Source organism: Ovis canadensis, chromosome 4, assembly GCF_042477335.2.
Source record: "Ovis canadensis isolate MfBH-ARS-UI-01 breed Bighorn chromosome 4, ARS-UI_OviCan_v2, whole genome shotgun sequence".
In the NCBI taxonomy this organism is placed as follows: Eukaryota; Metazoa; Chordata; class Mammalia; order Artiodactyla; family Bovidae; genus Ovis; species Ovis canadensis.
In genome coordinates, this window is record NC_091248.1 from 63,980,283 (window position 1) to 63,998,264 (window position 17,982).

Genomic DNA, 17,982 nt, shown 5'->3' on the forward strand with positions numbered 1-17,982 from the left:
TGATGAATACCTACCAGAAAATTAATTTGACAGATTTCAAGAGCCATGAAATTTTGGTAAAGTAGGACTGCATTTTAAACTATTAAAAAAATATACCAACTATGCAGAGTTATAAAAAGTAGAAGCAACTTAGAGACCACAAGTAGGGGAATAGGTAAGTAGATCAAGTAAATTTATTCAGTGTCTAAACTCTGCCCAGTGACAGGACTGAGCCTAAAGATGTGGACTGAATGAAAGGTTTGGAATGAATACCTGTGGCCCAAATTTGGAGGGGAAAACAATGAAAGAAGTTACTCAAGGCAACACTATGCATGGTTCCTAAAAATGGTAAGCTTACAAAAGCACCAGAAGAAAATGCTTATGATGTAATATAAAGTACCAAAAAAAAAAAAAAAAGAAAAAAACTCTTGTCTGAGCACTTTGATTACAATGATAGAAAAGCATAATAGGTAGAAACTGGAAAGTTACAAGATGATAATAAGTAATTAATTATTGGTGGACTGTCTCCCCAAACTTTCTATAATGCAAGTACACAGCTGTGGCTCCAGGCAGAGATGCTGAAATCAGGCCTTTTGGCTCTGAATTCTCACTCCTCACTCACTAACTCTGTGACCCTTTCCTTCAATTCTGTCTGTAAAATGGGAATAAACACAGACTTCCCTCACAGAGTAGTCATGAAGTCTCAACAATAGAATATGGAAAATACTTCAAACCGGGGCTGACAAGTGTGTTCTGGAAGATTTGCCATTGTTATTCAACGACCTTCATACACAGGAGATGATTTTCATAATGAAACAAATAGATTTCTATTTCTCATGAAACACTGCAAAGTACAACCCTACATGTACAATTAGAATGGAACTCAGTTCAGAGGGAAGCATCCACAAGGCTTTGTAGTACTTACAGAATCAACCAGGATGTGTGAATGAGCCTTGAACCTTCCTTCCAAAGGCTGGGAAAAATAGACATCAAGGGAATATTGTACATCTGGTTCTAAACAGATGGGTGTGGGAAGTAGCATGATTCTGTATTAAAAGAAATAAAGCAAAAATTCAGTGTCAAAAGTACAGTTATATAAGCTAAGCAGCCATTGCATTTGGTGTGTTCCACGTGTGCTGTGAAGTGGGTTCCACTGCCGGATGGAGGCTTGGTTTAGATCTAGACCAGCTCAGGTGGGTTGGGCGGTCAGTTCATTCAGACTCTCTGGCTCTAACACAGGATTGTGCCACATAGCGAAACCCTGGGAACTGGCCAAGGGGTGTCACGACTGCTCTGGGGAAAGGATGGAGCAAGTGTACTCCCTCCCATCTATCAGGCTAATATTAATAAGATTTCTGTTTTATTCAGCCACAAATCTCCAATGCAAAATTACTGGCCTGAAAACTAGACTTTTGGCTGCTGAGCTAACTCAAACTGAACGTTGTATTCTTATTTTTGTAGCATTTCGTTTGTTCACATCTCCAGGCATCCGGGGGAACAGAAAACAAACATTCAGGATCAGAGTCAGGCTGTCTGGGCTGGAGCCCTGGTTCTGCTATACATCAGCTATAAAGCTCGAGCAAGTCATTGAAATGTTCTCAGTTTCCTCCTCATCTGGTGAAAACAATATCTACCTCACCGAGTTGTTAGGAAAATTCAACGTGATATTAAATGTAAATCATAGTGTAGCATATAGTAAACACTTAATAAACATTACAGTCTCCTTTGATACACCTCTTCTCCCACATAGTTCCTGGTTACAAAATACTGATAGACAAACAACATTCTAAGAAATCTTCAGCATTTGAGGCCAGGTCCCCAAGCATACCTGGAAGCTGCTGGTAAAGCCTGAGGCTTTGGCTGTGGGGTCTCGCATATGCAGTGCTTGCTTGCTCCAATGGGGTTAATCACCATCTGGATGGTCCAGTCATCTGCAGACTAGACAGGCATCACATAAGGGCATGTTCCTGCGAGGATGCATGCACCAACATATTTCTAATGGGTAGTGCACGGGATAAATTTGCAACCCAAAGTCTGCTTGGAAAATGGAGTTTTGCATTTGTGAGAAGAGAGTCACCCTCAGGCCTAACTTTCTGGTATTTGAATTATGATCCAGGTAGAAAGAATATTGTTTATGGCCATAGATGTAATTCCTGGGTCTAGAAAACCCCTGGGACTCTTGAAGGTCTAATCTTTTATTTTATTTTTTTAACTTTTTATTTTGTATTGGGATATAGCCAATTAACAAACAATGTAGTGATAGTTTCAGGAGAACAGTGAAGGGACTCAGTCATACCTATACATGTATCCATTCTCCCCCAAACTCCCCTCCCATGCAGGCTGCCACATAACATGGAGCAGAGTTCCTTGTGCTCAACAGTAGGACCCTGTTGGTCTTCCATTTTAAATACAGCTGTGTGCACATGTCCATCTCAAGCTCCCTAAACATCCCCTGAAGGTCCAATCTTTAACATCTGTCTCCCAAAGAGTCAATTAATTCATTATGTTCTTGGATCACAGCACTAAGGGAAAAAAAGGAATCTTTTACAAAAATATATATATTTCTTTCATACTATTGCATAAATATTCTTATATAAATTTATTATTTATATAATTACTTATTAAATAATTTTAATATCATATTACCAGATATATTTACATGTGTATAAATACATATATATATATATAGAGAGAGAGAGAGAGAGTGCATATATGCTAATTATCTAAACTCTAGAAGTATCACAATCTGGAAAAGTTTTTTAAAGCTGTCAGAGATATGTTCTGTCTATACAAAAATTTATATATATTTATACATACACGTTTATACACACGTATCTTTTTAAAAAATGACATTTTTGTCACACTCATCATGTCAAAGTGCCTTCAAGTCCCTTGCTTTTAATTTGTTAAGTGAGAAATTAAGAAGTATGTCATATTAAGAGTTTCAAAGTAGATCATCCACTCTGGTCATACAACAGACAATGAGCCCTTTCAGAATGTGGTCCCCAGAGGGACTCTGGGGGCTCTGAGACCACCCCCAGCCACATAAAATATTTTTCAGGGGAGATGGTCTATGGAGTTTCAGACCACCAAAGAAAAGATTATGCAAAGAAAACTCTAGATCAAGTGTTTTTCTAATTTGGTTTCTCTTCTTTCTCAGATATTTCTCAAAAGGCAGGGGAAGGGCTTGAAAGGGAGGAAGCAAGAGGACCAGGTTGGTTTGAGCTTTCCTTTTGTCTCCTGGTAAAATCCAAGTGCAAATAAATGCCTCTTCTGCATCCCCATGAGTCTGAATCTCTGCACATATGTTCCTTATTACACTTTCAGGGGGAAAAAATGTCCTAGGAGGGCAGGATTTGCATTATTTGAGTTATTTATTATTCTTATACAAACATTTCATCACCACTTGCCTAGACTTAGTATCTTAAAATCTGTAGCTCCGGCTTTACTTTCTCTCCATGGAATAATGTGTGTGTACATATGGCTCCCTGTGTTGCTTTAATATCTTCAGGAAACACTTTGGTTTACAGTGCTCTCCAGATGTTCAACTTTCTGCAAATCCTGTTATGATGAACCTAGGCAAGACTGGAATGGAAACGCTTAGCTTGAGAATGTATTTCTTTCAGCTTGGAACCACCAGCACAGAAGGGGAGTTGAAGGATGCCTGAGTTTCATAGCGAATGGCAACTGTGAAATCCATGGGAACAGGGATGTTCCCCACAGCAAATCTCAAACCATCCCCAGGGAGAACCCTGGCAAATCCAGGTCCTGTCCATGTAACGGGCATCCCAGGAACTGGCTCTCGGAGAAAGATGGAAACAGCAGGCAGTTGGTCAGAAGTCACCGAGCTCTAAAATAGGAGAGGAATGAACACAACTTTGCCTAGAGTGAAGGGTTGGAAGAGAAAATTAAAAACCTCATGTATTTCTTGATGTGTATATGGTCCATCTGGGTCCCGGATAAATTATTCCAACCAGGACACATCCCAGAATACCATGGAGAATAAAGTGCTGATTCTGCAGCTGTGGAACATATGTTACTGTATAGAATGATCACTTGGAAAGCAAGATCACTGGCCAGCACATGAAGTACCCCATGTGTCATAAACTGAGTGATTCCACACTGGTGACCTTGGCTTTTCTCAGATATGACTATGGAGTTCTGGCCAAAATATGAAGGGAAAGAAACTATTCCCATGCCTACTTCATGGATTTTGCCTAATTGTGCATGACAATGATAAAACCACATGGCTTTGTTTTTTCTAGATATTTCTTTCATGCAAATGTGAGAAATGATCTTCTCCCATCTGCTTGGGGGCACATGAGCACAAAACTGCTCACACGCTTGGCTGGTTAGCAGCCCTGCTGGTCTCGATGCTGGATGTCAGCCTGGGACCATCTGGACCCTGTAGATAATACTTCCTTGATGGCTTCTGCATCTGCCTCTCAACACTTCCAGCCTCCACTGGAATTCTGCCTCTTTCTTACTTTTTGCCTGTGTTGCTGCAACAGTGTCTTGGCTGTTCTCTCTGTGGTCCCTCTAGTCCAATACATACCACACACTGCTGCCAATGAGCATTTCAAACGCGTTCTCACTGCCAACAACCTCACGCCCAAATTACTTAGCCTGAAGTTCAAGTTGCTCTGTGAACTACCACAAACTGCTCCTCACTTGACAAATGTTTATTTAGGAACAATTCAATCCCAGCCTCTGAATCAGATGCAAAGATGAATAGACTAGAATCCCTGCCACAGAGGAGTTTAAGGTAAATAAGAAATGAGATGGAGGTGTGTAGAAACTCACTCTGCAACATTTTCAAACTTTTTAAAAAAGTACTCTGGGGACATCCCTGGTGGTTCACTGGCTAAGACTCCATGCTTCCAATGTAGAGGGGCCTGGGTTCGATCCCTGGGTGGGGGAATTAGATCCTACATGCTGCAACTAAAGAACCTGTTCTAAGACCTGGAGCAGTCAAATAAATAAAAATATTTTTTAAATAGTAAAATAATAAAAATTTTAAAAGTATCTTGGAAATGGCAGCAGACAGTATAGGTACCCCATGGGATCCCCTTTACTTAGTTGGTACACCCATCCCACATTTGCTGTATAAGTGCGACTTCTAACAGCTCACACTTGCCCCCTTCTCTGGAGAATTGCCCTCTCACATCCCCACCCCTACGCCTAGGGTAGCTCACAGCCAATGACTTCCTGTGCGTTAGTTGCTCAGTCGTGTCTAATTCTTTGTGATCCCGTGGACTGTAGCCCACCAGGCTCCTCTGTCCATGGGATTTTCCAGGCAAGAATACTGGAGTGGGTTGCCATTTCCTTCTCCAGGGGATCTTCCCAACCAAGGAATCGAACCCAGGTCTCCTGCATTGCAGGCAGATTCTTTACTCTCTGAGCCACCGGGGAAGCCACCAATGACTGCCTGATAGGGTATAAAAGGCTGGCACTGTGGTCTCAAGAGGTAGGAAAACTTTATCTGCAGTTTATGTTTCTGACTTTCTCTATGGGTCAATCCAAGGCTTGCTTTGCCTGAGACCACCTCTGACTCTTTCTCCTCCTCCATCTTATTTCCTTCATTCTCTTACAGAGTTTTCCCAAAGAAGATTGCCTTTGTAAATCACTTGCACATGACTCCAGTTTCAGGCTCTGTTTCTAGGGCCACTGACCTGAAATAGCTGGTAGCAGACAGTGTACCTAAAAGTAGACTGGAAGATCCATTTCTGGAGGAGAATAATCTACTCTTCAGGCGGCAGCGAGGACCTCAGTGGGTAACATGTGTTGAGACCCTTGTGAGGCAGCAGAGCCGTTGCTAAAACTGTCATCTTGGGCAAACTGGGACAGGATAAAGAGGGAAGGGGAGGCTCTGACACGAGCAATGTTTCTGGCATCGACAGATATGCGTTATAAGGACTGTGGGCCCAGATGGCTACTAGTGGTTGTCATTGGTGCATCTGATGAAGATGGAAGCCTCAGGGCAATTTACAGTCAAGTGTGAGCATCAGAAGGGCTTCTTGGCAGCGTTTAAAGAGACTCTTGGGACTTCCCTGGTGGACCATGGTTAAGGCCCTGCACTTCCAATGCAGCGGGCATGGGTTTGATCCCTGGCTGAGGAACTAAGGGACCACATGCTGCACAGCACAACCAAAAATAAAATAAAGAGACTCCCATCTCTTTTCGTGAGAGGGTAGGAAAAATCCAAGACCAGGCATGATACTTTATTGGAAACATTGCAGAACTTCAGGGAGGGCTCACTTCTCAGCCTGGGTAAGTCACCTATGCCAAAGTCAGAGCTTCCCTTCACAGGGAATCAGGGGCGTCTTGAGACATGAGTGATGTACATGAGAACCATGAACCCTGAGGTTCTTCTGAGCACTTTGGACTATGTATGTAGTCCACTCACCCTTATTAGAAAAGAGCCCTCCCCCAGTCTGCCTCCATCCCTGCCTCATTTGAAGACTATCCACAAATCTCAAATGATGCAGGTGCCTTAAAAGAAAACAAGTATATTCCTCAGCATCTGCCCCCCTGAGCACTTGCCTAATAATCAGGGTCAAATTTCATCACAGTGTGCTGGATCTCCTAGAGAGACCTGCTTAACACAAACCAGGAGCAACTGGGAGAGGATGGCTGGGCATGGATCATGACGGGTGCCAGACAAAGGGGCCAGACTATGAAACCAGGTAAGGAGAGCTTGTTTGTTTGGGGTCACTGGTGATACAGGATTTAGCCGCTTGGCAAGGGCCCTGGAGCCCTGCGAGATGAACTAATATATTGCTGGAGTAGTTCTTAGAAGCTTGGCAAAAGCTGTGGTTCAGAGTAATGAAGCAGAGCTGCCAGAACTGCTGTGGCGGCCTGGGGAGGATGGGCCACAAGGCTCAAGCAACTATGGGTGCTAGAATGGATGTAACGTCCAAGGCTGGAAAACCCATCTACTGACTATGCTCCGTTTGTCAAGAGAGCGAGGAATGAACTGGTGAGGGGGCCACCAGGATCACTGAGAAGCTGAGGACTGTGCACCTTCTGTAGGGTGGTAAGACAAAACATCACAAATCTGAGTTCCTTAGTGGCAGTGCAGAGGACACAATCACAGATTATCAAAGGCCAGGGAACATTTAACTCTCAAAAGCAAGATGAGTATAAATATAATGCGTAGCAAAGTTGGGATAGGAGACAAGGTGGCCTGACCTATGGGAACCTTCTATGAAGATGATTAGTAGATGTTCCTAGAAGCATGACAGATGAGCAGTCAACAAGATATTGCTTAATATATATAATCGACAGTGATCAAGGGACTTCCCTGGTGGTCCAGTGGTTAAAAATCTTCCTGCCAATGCAGGGGACCCAGGTTCAATCCCTGGTCAGGGAAGATCCCACATGCCACGGGGCAAGCTCATGTGCCTCAGCAACTGAAGCCCGTGCACCTAGAAGCCTGTGCTCCGCAACAAGAGAAGCCACGGCAATGAGAATCCTGTGCACTGCAACCAGAGAGTAGCCCCTGCTTGCTGCAACTAGAGAAAGCCTGTGCACAGCAGTGAAAGCCTGGTGCAGCCAGAAACAAATAAATGAAGTGTTAAACAATCAATTGAAGAGCTTTTTAAAAAAGTGATCAAGTGTGAATTGACAGAAATCTGGACTGTTGGAATGTACCTGCTTAGCAGTTGGCATTGATTCTCTGATCTGTAGGGTTAGTCCTCTTATGGTAGGAAATGTCGAGTAAAAGCTTGAGAAATGCCCATCCTCCATTGCCCACCCCACACACCAAGCCAAGACAGTAAATAAAAACCAATATTGCAAATCAGAGGTGTCCTCAGAGCGCCACTCTCAAGACTTGGCGGGTCCCATATCACGTCCACATTACAAATTTAATACAAGCATAACCAAATTGCAGCCCCACTTGCAGACATTATGATGGATGGAATATCATGACCAGAGTGTATCAACACCAGAGTGTACACTCTGGTATGTGATATGCAGCTACTGAAATGAAAAGGAAGAGAAACAATTTGTATTTGCTTGGGATGGGCAGTAGTGTATATTGTATATATTTAGTCTTGCCCCAAAGTTGTTAATTCTCTTGCTTGCTGTAACAGCATAGTCCAAAAGAATCTGGACCAACCTGATGTTCCATAAAATATCATACGGATCCCCTATTTGAAGGACAGTGAAGAGGGTTCTTTGGTCTATGGCAATGTTACGTGGTCTTCCATAACATCGGTGAGAATCACTCTATGGCCCGGTCAGCACCCCTACGCTCTGATGGCTCCTAGAATGTCTATTTTACCAGTGTGGGAATACACAACTTCCTCAGCCCAAAGGATCCACTTTACAGTAAAAGCTATCAGTGGTCATGCGACTTTGGGATTCACTGTTCCTACACAAACCATGGCATCCAGAAGATGCTAACTTGAGATAGCAGTGGGACGGGGCCCCTAAAAGATCCATCAGCTCCACTGGCTTGGAAATGACATGCTATGAGATGGGGAAGTGTTCTTCTAGAGGCTGTTTGAGGAGTACATAAACCAATGGTCTTTATGTGATGCTATGGCCCCAGCAGGGAGAAAGCACAGGTTTGGGAATGAATTGGAAGTATCCAAATTCGCTGTGGTTTTCAGTGACCATGAATTTCTCGTGCTGGCAACTCCAGGCTCTGTGGGATTAGATGTCTTAATTCTTGGGTAGGGACAAATAATTTCACTATTTTAAAGCTGCTGGATGGTCACACTCCTGCACAGAGTGAGCTTAAGAAGCAAACGGGTAGAGTCAGCTTCATGGGCATATAGCCTGTGCAGCTGCATGGGGCCCCATGCTTAGAAGGACCCCATGCTTGGTTTAATGCTCTGATCTTATCATCTTGAAATAATTAAGATTTGCAAAGTTGTTTCTTGAGTGAAATGTCTTTGGGACAATGGAGCATGCACAAGGACAGAAGGTATATGCACAGCGTGCGTCTGCTTCCTTGCTGCCTCATTTGCACGCAGGGCACACAACGCCCATGAGCATGGGATTCAAATGGATCTCCTATGCTTAGGCATTCAGTGAGACTCAGAGGTAGCTCAAAGTTAGTGTTACATCTGTGACTAAGTAAGCAGGGGTGCCAACAGCTCCAAGAAGCTGAGTTTTCTGTTCCAACCAGAAATTTCTTTGAAAGCAGAAAGAAGGGAATGACATTCTAAGAAACACATTATTCATGTTACTTCCTTGTGTCAGCCAGCTACTTACACTGAAAATGATAACTAGAAGGAAAAAGGACAATAGGCAACACAGAGTTTCTTTTCTTTTCAGTCCCTCCTTACTCATCAATAAGCTGAAGGTACTGCTGGTCAAACACATACTAAGACATGAAATAACAGCCGAGTTAGTTCTGTGCAGCATTCCTGTTATTCTAGGAAGAATTAAATATACATGCATGGTGATGGTATCGTCACTAAAGTGTGTCTGACTCTTTGCGACTCCATGGACTGTAGCCTGCTAGGCTCCCCTGTCCATCGGATTTTTCCAGGCAAGAATACTGGAGTGGGTTGCCATTTCCTTCTCCTATATATACACATACATACATATATATGTATATGACTCCAAAATAAAAATTGTGTAATTTCAATGATTATGTGTATGAATTCAGTGCTCTTATGTTTGCAATTAAAATTGGCATTGCATGCTATGGAGATGAATAGTATAATTCATGCTAATAATTAAAATGTTTACTATTTCTTTACTTAGAATGACATTAAATAGCATATAAAGTATTTTGACAAGTTGAGAGAGACTATGGAAGAAAGTAAATTTATATTTCACTATCTTCAAGGGGCCCCTTCCCTATTTTCTGTTTGGCTGTGCATCATTCAGGATCTTAGTTTCCCTGTCGGGGATCAAACCCATACACCCTGCAGTAGAAGGATGGAGTCCTAGCTACAGGCCCACAAGGGGAGATCCCCTGATTTCTCAATCAGGGGGCTCTGCATTTAATTTCTATTTTTCCCTGGCCCTGCCCATGGGTCTGAGCATGCCAGGAGTGAGCTGGAAATGATGCTCTTAGTGTGCTGCCTGGTTCCCTTTATTGGACCACTCTATCTTGCCGCCAGTTCCTGGGACCGTTCGCTGCTATGTCTCACCACTGCTCCCTTCTTTCGAGAACTGCCCTTGGCTGAAGGGAGCTGCCTCACTTGGGAGGTGCCCTGGGTCTGCCCTGGCAGTCTGTAGCCACGACTGCCTGACATGAGAATACAACAGGCCAGCCCCGAGGCCTCAGTGGAGGACAACTCTGTGGAGCCATGTGTGCTTCAGAGTTTCCCCCGGGAAGCAGGCAAGGCTAGACTACCCTAGATGCCATCCTTGCCTCACTTTCCCCCTCCCCAGCCTCCTGCCCTCCTTCCTGACAGGTTTCTCCTGATGAGCACTCCTTCAGTAAAGCACATGCATTCAGACCTCTGTTGCAGTCTCTGTTTCTAGGGAACCCAACCCAAGACAGGGATTTAGGGTGTACATATATGCACACACACACTCATGTAAAAGTTTCACCAAAAAATATGCCCTTGCTTTATAGTCTTTTATTGTACTAAATTGATCCAGTCAATTGATTGCATGACCTACTTACCAACAGGCATGACCTGCAGTTTGAAAATCACTGACCTATGGGACCCTAGAGACGGAAACAATTACTTATGTCCAGATGTTAGGGTAGCGAATGTCACAGAAAGATAAGTCTGAATCAGGTCTTAAGGGATGACTACAAGTTTTCCAAGTGAGTAATACAGAAGTAGTTGTTTCGGATTAGAGTTAGGAGAGGAGTCTGTGGCTGCTTACAACAGTGTTTCTCAAAGTGCTTCCAGGGATCACTCATATTATTAGGGTGCTTGGCAAACCTGCAGATTTCTTTTTTTCCCCAAATGATCCAAAAAGTATTTATTAAAAAAAATCATTATGCCAAACATCTCAAATATCTAAATCCAATTGAAGATCACAAAATGTATCTATGTTTTCCTAAACTCTCTGCAGGTTCCAAATTGAGCCTCACCGCTCTAGAGCAACACTGTCTAATTGAACTTCCTGCAATAATGAAAATGTTCCTTATCTGCACTGTCCAGTATAGCAGTCCAATGTGGCTATGGAGTTACTTGGAAACATATGCAGGTTTCATGACACTAGTCAGATTCCCCGATTCAGCATCTCAAGTGGAAGGCCCTAGCATCTGCATTCTAAACAAGTTCCCTGAGTGATATTTCTGTGCAGTAAAATTGGGAACTTCACTGAGCTGTGCCACTGGGAACAAGAGCACTCCCAACCCTTCTTTTTCAGGTGGACTTCAGCTTGAGATGCCTGGAGTCAGAGAAGGCTTTACTGACAGGTGGCATGGGGACAGAGACACGTAGAAGAGCAAAACTGCTTTGCCGTGCACGTGGACCTGAACGGAGGACCACCACTCATGAAGCCTTCTCTTACCCTCTCGGCTGGAGGTGGTTTTCCCTAAGGGGAATTTGTAACATGTTTTGTGCACCTCTTCACACACCCCACCCTGAAATGCATTCATTGTCTGTATACATGCCTCATTTCTTCCACAGCAATCTCAAGGGCAGGCTTTCTATGTCTAGGTATTTCTGTTTTCATTCTTTCAATCAAGAAAGTCTCTTAGGCATAAAGAACTGTTTCAAATGCTGGTTGTATGAACAGGACAGCCAACATCTGCTTTCTTTTGCTTTTCCAATCTGTCCCTTCACGCAAACACACAGGAATGCTCGGTAAAGACCCCGGCATAATGAATGAACAAATAGACCTAAAGTTATCCTGCCTTCAATTAAATAGCAGCTGAATGGCCACAGGGTTTTCTGGTCTCTTCTAGCCTGCAGAAGCTATTGGAGGCAGGGCCCTGAGGAGGCAGCATTACCCTGTCACTCATACCAGCACTAATCAACTATAGCTATTTCAGAATCAAGAGCATAGTCACACAGCATCCTCAGGGACACCAACATGTCATTTGTCTTCAACTAGGAAGACAGCCATTGCTCAGCACTGTATCTTTCCTTTTTAAAAAGACAAGAAAATATGAGTGCACGGTCTGACTCTTCAACTCTCCAGAATCTTACTTTCCCAAAGTTTTCACTCTGTAGAGAAATAAAGCTCAAGAAGTTTGCCCCAGAGGCTCTAGTTACTTTGAGTTTGCTTCTTCCTTTCCTTCACTCTGTTCCTGAGGATAATAAGAGCTTAGAGTGACTGAGCACAGACACGAGGCAGCCATGGTTCTGAGTGCATTACCCAGGTTATTTGCTTCTAGCAGAATAGACAATGACCCTGAGGAAATGGTTTACCTCATTCTGTTCATCTGCTGGTATGCTTTGCTGATTTTTTTCTCAGTATTATATTTCCTTTGTCAATTATGAAATCATCTCCTTGTTGCTGGAAATACCACATTGCATTGCATGTAGGCAAAGCTGTTGCTAATACCTTAAAAAGAAAAGAAATGGTAGTTTAAGTAATGAACAACAGTTGCAATTTTACCATAGTTGAAGAGTTTCAGATTCTAAAAGGGAATCATGATTCTCGCTTAATAGCCTTGGAAAGAGGTCATGGAGGCAGCTTAAAATTTTTTGTTTCTCTATGAAAATGTGAAATTTTAGGTGGTTAGAAGGCTATGTGTTTTCTTTTCAAGGGCTATTATACTGTAATAATTGTAACTGAATAATTGTGTAATTCTAAACTGGGAAAACATTTCTTTTTTGCTATTGGTTTTATGGTGTTTTGAACATTAACAATATGCATGATATACCAATTCAAAGATTTATTAGATGTTATAATTTTGGCACCTCCAGAGCAATTTCTCTTAGTTCTCATGGTCTGTAAAATTTGGCTTTAAATATTTCCATAAGAGATTATATAAGGACAGCAAAATTCCACCAACTAAACTAAAACAGCAGAATTGTATCCATGCAACTGCAGTTTCCTTAAAATCCTGGGTTTTGTGGGACTCACTTTTATATTATCTCCTAGTCATTCAATTCTCTACACAGTTAGAATCTCCAACTGTTCATTTCCAAGTTTTCACTGTTCAGTTCAGTTCAGTCACTCAGTCGTGTCCAACTCTTTGTGACCCCATGGATCACAGCACGCCAGGCCTCCCTGTCCATCACCAACTCCCGGAGTTCACTCAGACTCACGTCCATCGAGTTCGTGATGCCATCCAGCCATCTCATCCTCTGTCGTCCCCTTCTCCTCCTGCCCCCAATCCCTCCCAGCATCAGAGTCTTTTCCAATGAGTCAACTCTTCACATGAGGTGGCCAAAGTACTGGAGTTTCAGCTTCAGCATCAGTCCTTCCAAAGAACACCCAGGGCTGATCTCCTTCAGAATGGACTGGTTGGATCTCCTTGCAGTCCAAGGGACTCTCAAGAGTCTTCTCCAACACCACAGTTCAAAAGAATCAATTCTTTGGTGCTCAGGCTTCTTCACAGTCCAACTCTCACATCCACACATGACCACAGGAAAAACCAGAACCTTGACTAGACGGACCTTAGTTGGCAAAGTAATGTCTCTGCTTTTGAATATGCTAACTAGGTTGGTCATAACTTTTCTTCCAAGGACTAAGCGTCTTTTCATTTCATGTCTGCAGTCACCATCTGCAGTGATTTTGGAGCCCCCCAAAATAAAGTCTGACAGTGTTTCCACTGTTTCCCCATCTATTTCCCATGAAGTGATGGGACCGGATGCCATGATCTTCGTTTTCTGAATGTTGAGCTTTAAGCCAACTTTTTCACTCTCCTCTTTCACTTTCATCAAGAGGCTTGTTAGTTCCTCTTCACTTTCTGTCATAAGGGTGGTGTCATCTGCATATCTGAGGTGATTGATATTTCTCCTGGCAATCTTGATTCCAGCTTGTGCTTCTTCCAGTCCAGCGTTTCTCATGATGTACTCTGCATAGAAGTTAAATAAGCAGGGTGACAATATACAGCTTTGACGTACTCCTTTTCACTGTACCCTCTGTATTAATCACTCAGCTGTGTCCAACTCTTTCTGACTCCATGGACTGTAGCCTGCCAGGCTCCTCTGTCCATGGAATTCTCCAGGCAAGAATACTGGAGTGTGCAGTCATTGACTTCTCCAGGGGATCTTCCCAAGCCAGGGATCGAACCTGGGTCTCCTGCATTGCAGGCAGATTCTTTACTATCTGAGCCACCAGGGAGGTCCCTATATGTTTGCTTGATGTTTCACTGTTACTTTTACCAACAAAGTTTTTAATTTCGCAGATGCTCTGCTTGTTCATTGTGAGTGGGAAGCAGACTCTTGACCAGGCTGTTGAGTCAGCTCCTTTGGACAGCACCCACAGGATTATGTTTATTTGTCCTCTTCATTTTTTCCCTTCACTAATTATGTTCATCTTACAATACAAAATCATAAACTATTTTACTAATTTTACATAGAAAACATGGATACTATATTAAATGCCATACTATGTTAAATTCAATCAATATTAACTTTTGTGGCCATGTTTAATTTCTATAAGAAAACAAGTCAGGTGCTTCCCAAACTGTGTACAAATCACCTGGGGGTCTTGCTAACATGCAGACTGGATTCAGTAGGTCTAGATGGGGGCTGAGAGTCTACAAGTCTAATGAATCCACAAATGATGCCACTATTGTTGGTCTGCCCATCATATTTTGAGTAGCAAGGATGTTGCCATAGATTGAATGCTTGTGTCCCGCTGCTAAATTCCTATGTTGACATCGAATCCCCATCGTGATGGTCTCAGGAGGTGGAGTTCTGGGAGGTGATTAGGTCATTAAGGCAGAGTCCTCATGAATGGGATTTAGTTCAGTTCAGTTCAGTCGCTCAGTCGTGTCCGGCTCTTTGTGACCCCATGAATCTCAGCACACCAGGCCTCCCTGTCCATCACCAACTCCCGGAGTTCAGATTCACGTCCATCGAATCCGTGATGCCATCCAGCCATCTCATCCTTGGTCATCCCCTTCTCCTCCTGCCCCCAATCCCTCCCAGCATCAGAGTCTTTTCCAATGAGTCAACTCTTCACATGAGGTGGCCAAAGTACTAGAGCTTCAGCCTTAGCATCATTCCTTCCAAAGAAATCCCAGGGCTGATCTCCTTCAGAATGGACTGGTTGGATCTCCTTGCAGTCCAAGGGACTCTCAAGAGTCTTCTCCAACACCACAGTTCAAAAGCATCAATTCTTCAGCGCTCAGGCTTCTTCACAGTCCAACTCTCACATCCATACATGACCACAGGAAAAACCATAGCTTTGACTAGACGGACCTTAGTCGGCAAAGTAATGTCTCTGCTTTTGAATATACTATCTAGGTTGGTCATAACTTTTCTTCCAAGGAGTAAGCATCTTTTAATTTCATGTCTGCAGTCACCATCTGCAGTGATTTTGGAGCCCCCCCAAAAATAAAGTCTGACACTGTTTCCTGTTTCCCCATCTATTTCCCATGAAGTAATGGGACCGGATGCCATGCTCTTTGTTTTCTGAATGTTGAGCTTTAAGCCAACTTTTTCGCTCTCCTCTTTCACTTTCATCAAGAGGCTTTTTAGCTCCTCTTCACTTTCTGCCATAAGGGTGGTGTCATCTGCATATCTGAGGTGATTGATATTTCTCCCGGCAATCTTGATTCCTGTGCTTCTTCCAGCCCAGCATTTCTCATGATGTACTCTGCATGTAAGTTAAGTAAGCAGGGTGACAATATACAGCCTTGACGTACTCCTTTTCCTATTTGGAACCAGTCTGTTGTTCCATGTCCAGTTCTAACTGTTGCTTCCTGACCTGCATACAGATTTCTCAAGATGCAGGTTAGGTGGTCTGGTATTCCCATCTCTTTCAGAATTTTCCACAGTTTATTGTGATCCACACATTCAAAGGCTTTGGCATAGTCAATAAAGCAGAAATAGATGTTTTTCTGGAATGCTCTTGCTTTTTCCATGATCCAGCGGATGTTGGCAATTTGATCTCTGGTTCCTCTGCCTTTTTAAAACCAGCTTGAACATCAGGGAGTTCACGTTTCACGTATTGCTGAAGCAGGGCTTGGAGAATTTTGAGCATTACTTTACTAGGGTGTGAGATGAGTGCAATTGTGTGGTAGTTTGAGCATTCTTTTGTATTTCCTTTCTTTGGGATTTGAATGAAAACTGACCTTTTCCAGTCCTGTGGCCAATGTTGAATTTTCCAAATTTGCTCGCATATTGAGTGCAGCACTTTCACAGCATCATCTTTCAGGATTTGAAACAGCTCAACTGGAATTCCATCACCTCCACTAGCTTTGTTCATTGTGATGCTTTCTAAGGCCCACTTGACTTCACATTCCAAGATGTCTGGCTCTAGATGAGTGATCACATTATCATGATTATCTGGGTCGTGAAGATCATTTTTGTATAGTTCTTCCGTGTATTTTTGCCACCTCTTCTTAATATCTTCTGCTTCTGTTAGGTCCATACCATTTCTGTCCTTTATCGAGCCCATCTTTGCATGAAATGTTCCCTTGGTATCTCTAATTTTCTTGAAGAGATTTCTAGTCTTTCCCATTCCATTGTTTTCCTCTATTTCTTTGCATTGATCGCTGAAGAAGGCTTTCTTATCTCTTCTTGCTATTCTTTGGAACTCTGCATTCAGATGGTCTTGATCCCTGTCTCCTATACAATGTCATGAACCTTCATCCATAGTTCATCAGACACTCTGTCTATCAGATCTAGGTCCTTAAATCTATTTCTCACTTCCACTGTACAATCATAAGGGATTTGATTTAGGTCATACCTGAATGGTCTGGTGGTTTTCCCTACTTTCTTCAACTTGAGTCTGAATTTGGCAATAAGGAGTTCATGGTCTGGGCCAGAGTCAGCTCCTGGTCTTGTTTTTGTTGACTGTATAGAGCTTCTCCATCTTTGGCTGCAAAGAATATAATCAGTCTGATTTTGGTGTTGACCATCTGGTGATGTCCATGTGCAGAGTCTTCTCTTGTGTTGTTGGAAGAGGGTGTTTGCTATGACCAGTGCATTTTCTTGGCAAAACTCTATTAGTCTTTGCCCTGCTCCATTCCACATTCCAAGGCCAAATTTGCCTGTTACTCCAGGTGTTTCTTGACTTCCTACTTTTGCATTCCAGTCCCCTATAATGAAAAGGACATCTTTTTTGGGTGTTAGTTCTAAAAGCTCTTGTAGGTCTTCATAAAACCGTTCAACTTCAGCTTCTTCAGCGTTACTGGTTGGGGCATAGACTTGGATAACTGTGATATTGAATGGTTTGCCTTGGAGACGAACAGAGATCATTCTGTCGTTTTTGAGATTGTATCCAAGTACTGCATTTCAGACTCTCTTGGTGATCATGATGGCTACTCCATTTCTTCTGAGGGATTCCTGCCCGCAGTAGTAGATATAATGGTCATCTGAGTTAAATTCACCCATTCCAGTCCATTTTAGTTTGCTGATTCCTAGAATGTCGACATTCACCCTTGCCATCTCTTGTTTGACCACTTCCAATTTGCCTTGATTCATGGACCTGACATTCTAGGTTCCTATGCGATATTGCTCTTTTTAGCATCAGATCTTGCTTCTATCACCAGACACATCCACAACTGGGTATTGTTTTTGCTTTGGCTCCATCCCTTCATTCTTTCTGGAGTTATTTCTCCACTGATCTCCAGTAGCATATTGGGCACCTAATGACCTGGGGAGTTCCTTTTTTGGTATCCTATCACTTTGCCTTTTCATACTGTTCATAGGGTTCTCAAGGCCAGAATACTGAAGTGGCTTGCCATTCCCTTCTCCAGTGGACCATGTGAATGGGATTAGTGCCCTTACAAAAGACGTCTGAGTGAAAAGACAGCCATCTAAGAACCAGGAAGAGGGTCTCAGACATTGAATTAGTAGGTGCCCTGACCTTGGACTTCCCAGCCTTCAGAACTGCGAGAAATAAATTAATGTTGTTTATAAGCCATCCGGTCTATGGTATTTTTAGCAGCCTGCACAGACTAAGAAAGATTAGATAGACAGGTAGGTAGATATGGATGGA

The 17,982-nt window shown here is 42.9% G+C and overlaps 1 protein-coding gene across 1 annotated transcript in view; it reads right to left on the reverse strand.

Annotated features, from left to right (window-relative positions):
* LAMB4 (laminin subunit beta 4) overlaps positions 1 to 17,982 on the reverse strand; it is a 117,175-nt gene that overhangs the window by 62,148 nt on the left and 37,045 nt on the right. Inside the window, 3 exon segments of the mRNA XM_069588888.1 lie at positions 905 to 1,025; positions 1,808 to 1,917; positions 3,644 to 3,829. Coding sequence (XP_069444989.1) covers positions 905 to 1,025; positions 1,808 to 1,917; positions 3,644 to 3,829 — 417 coding nt within the window.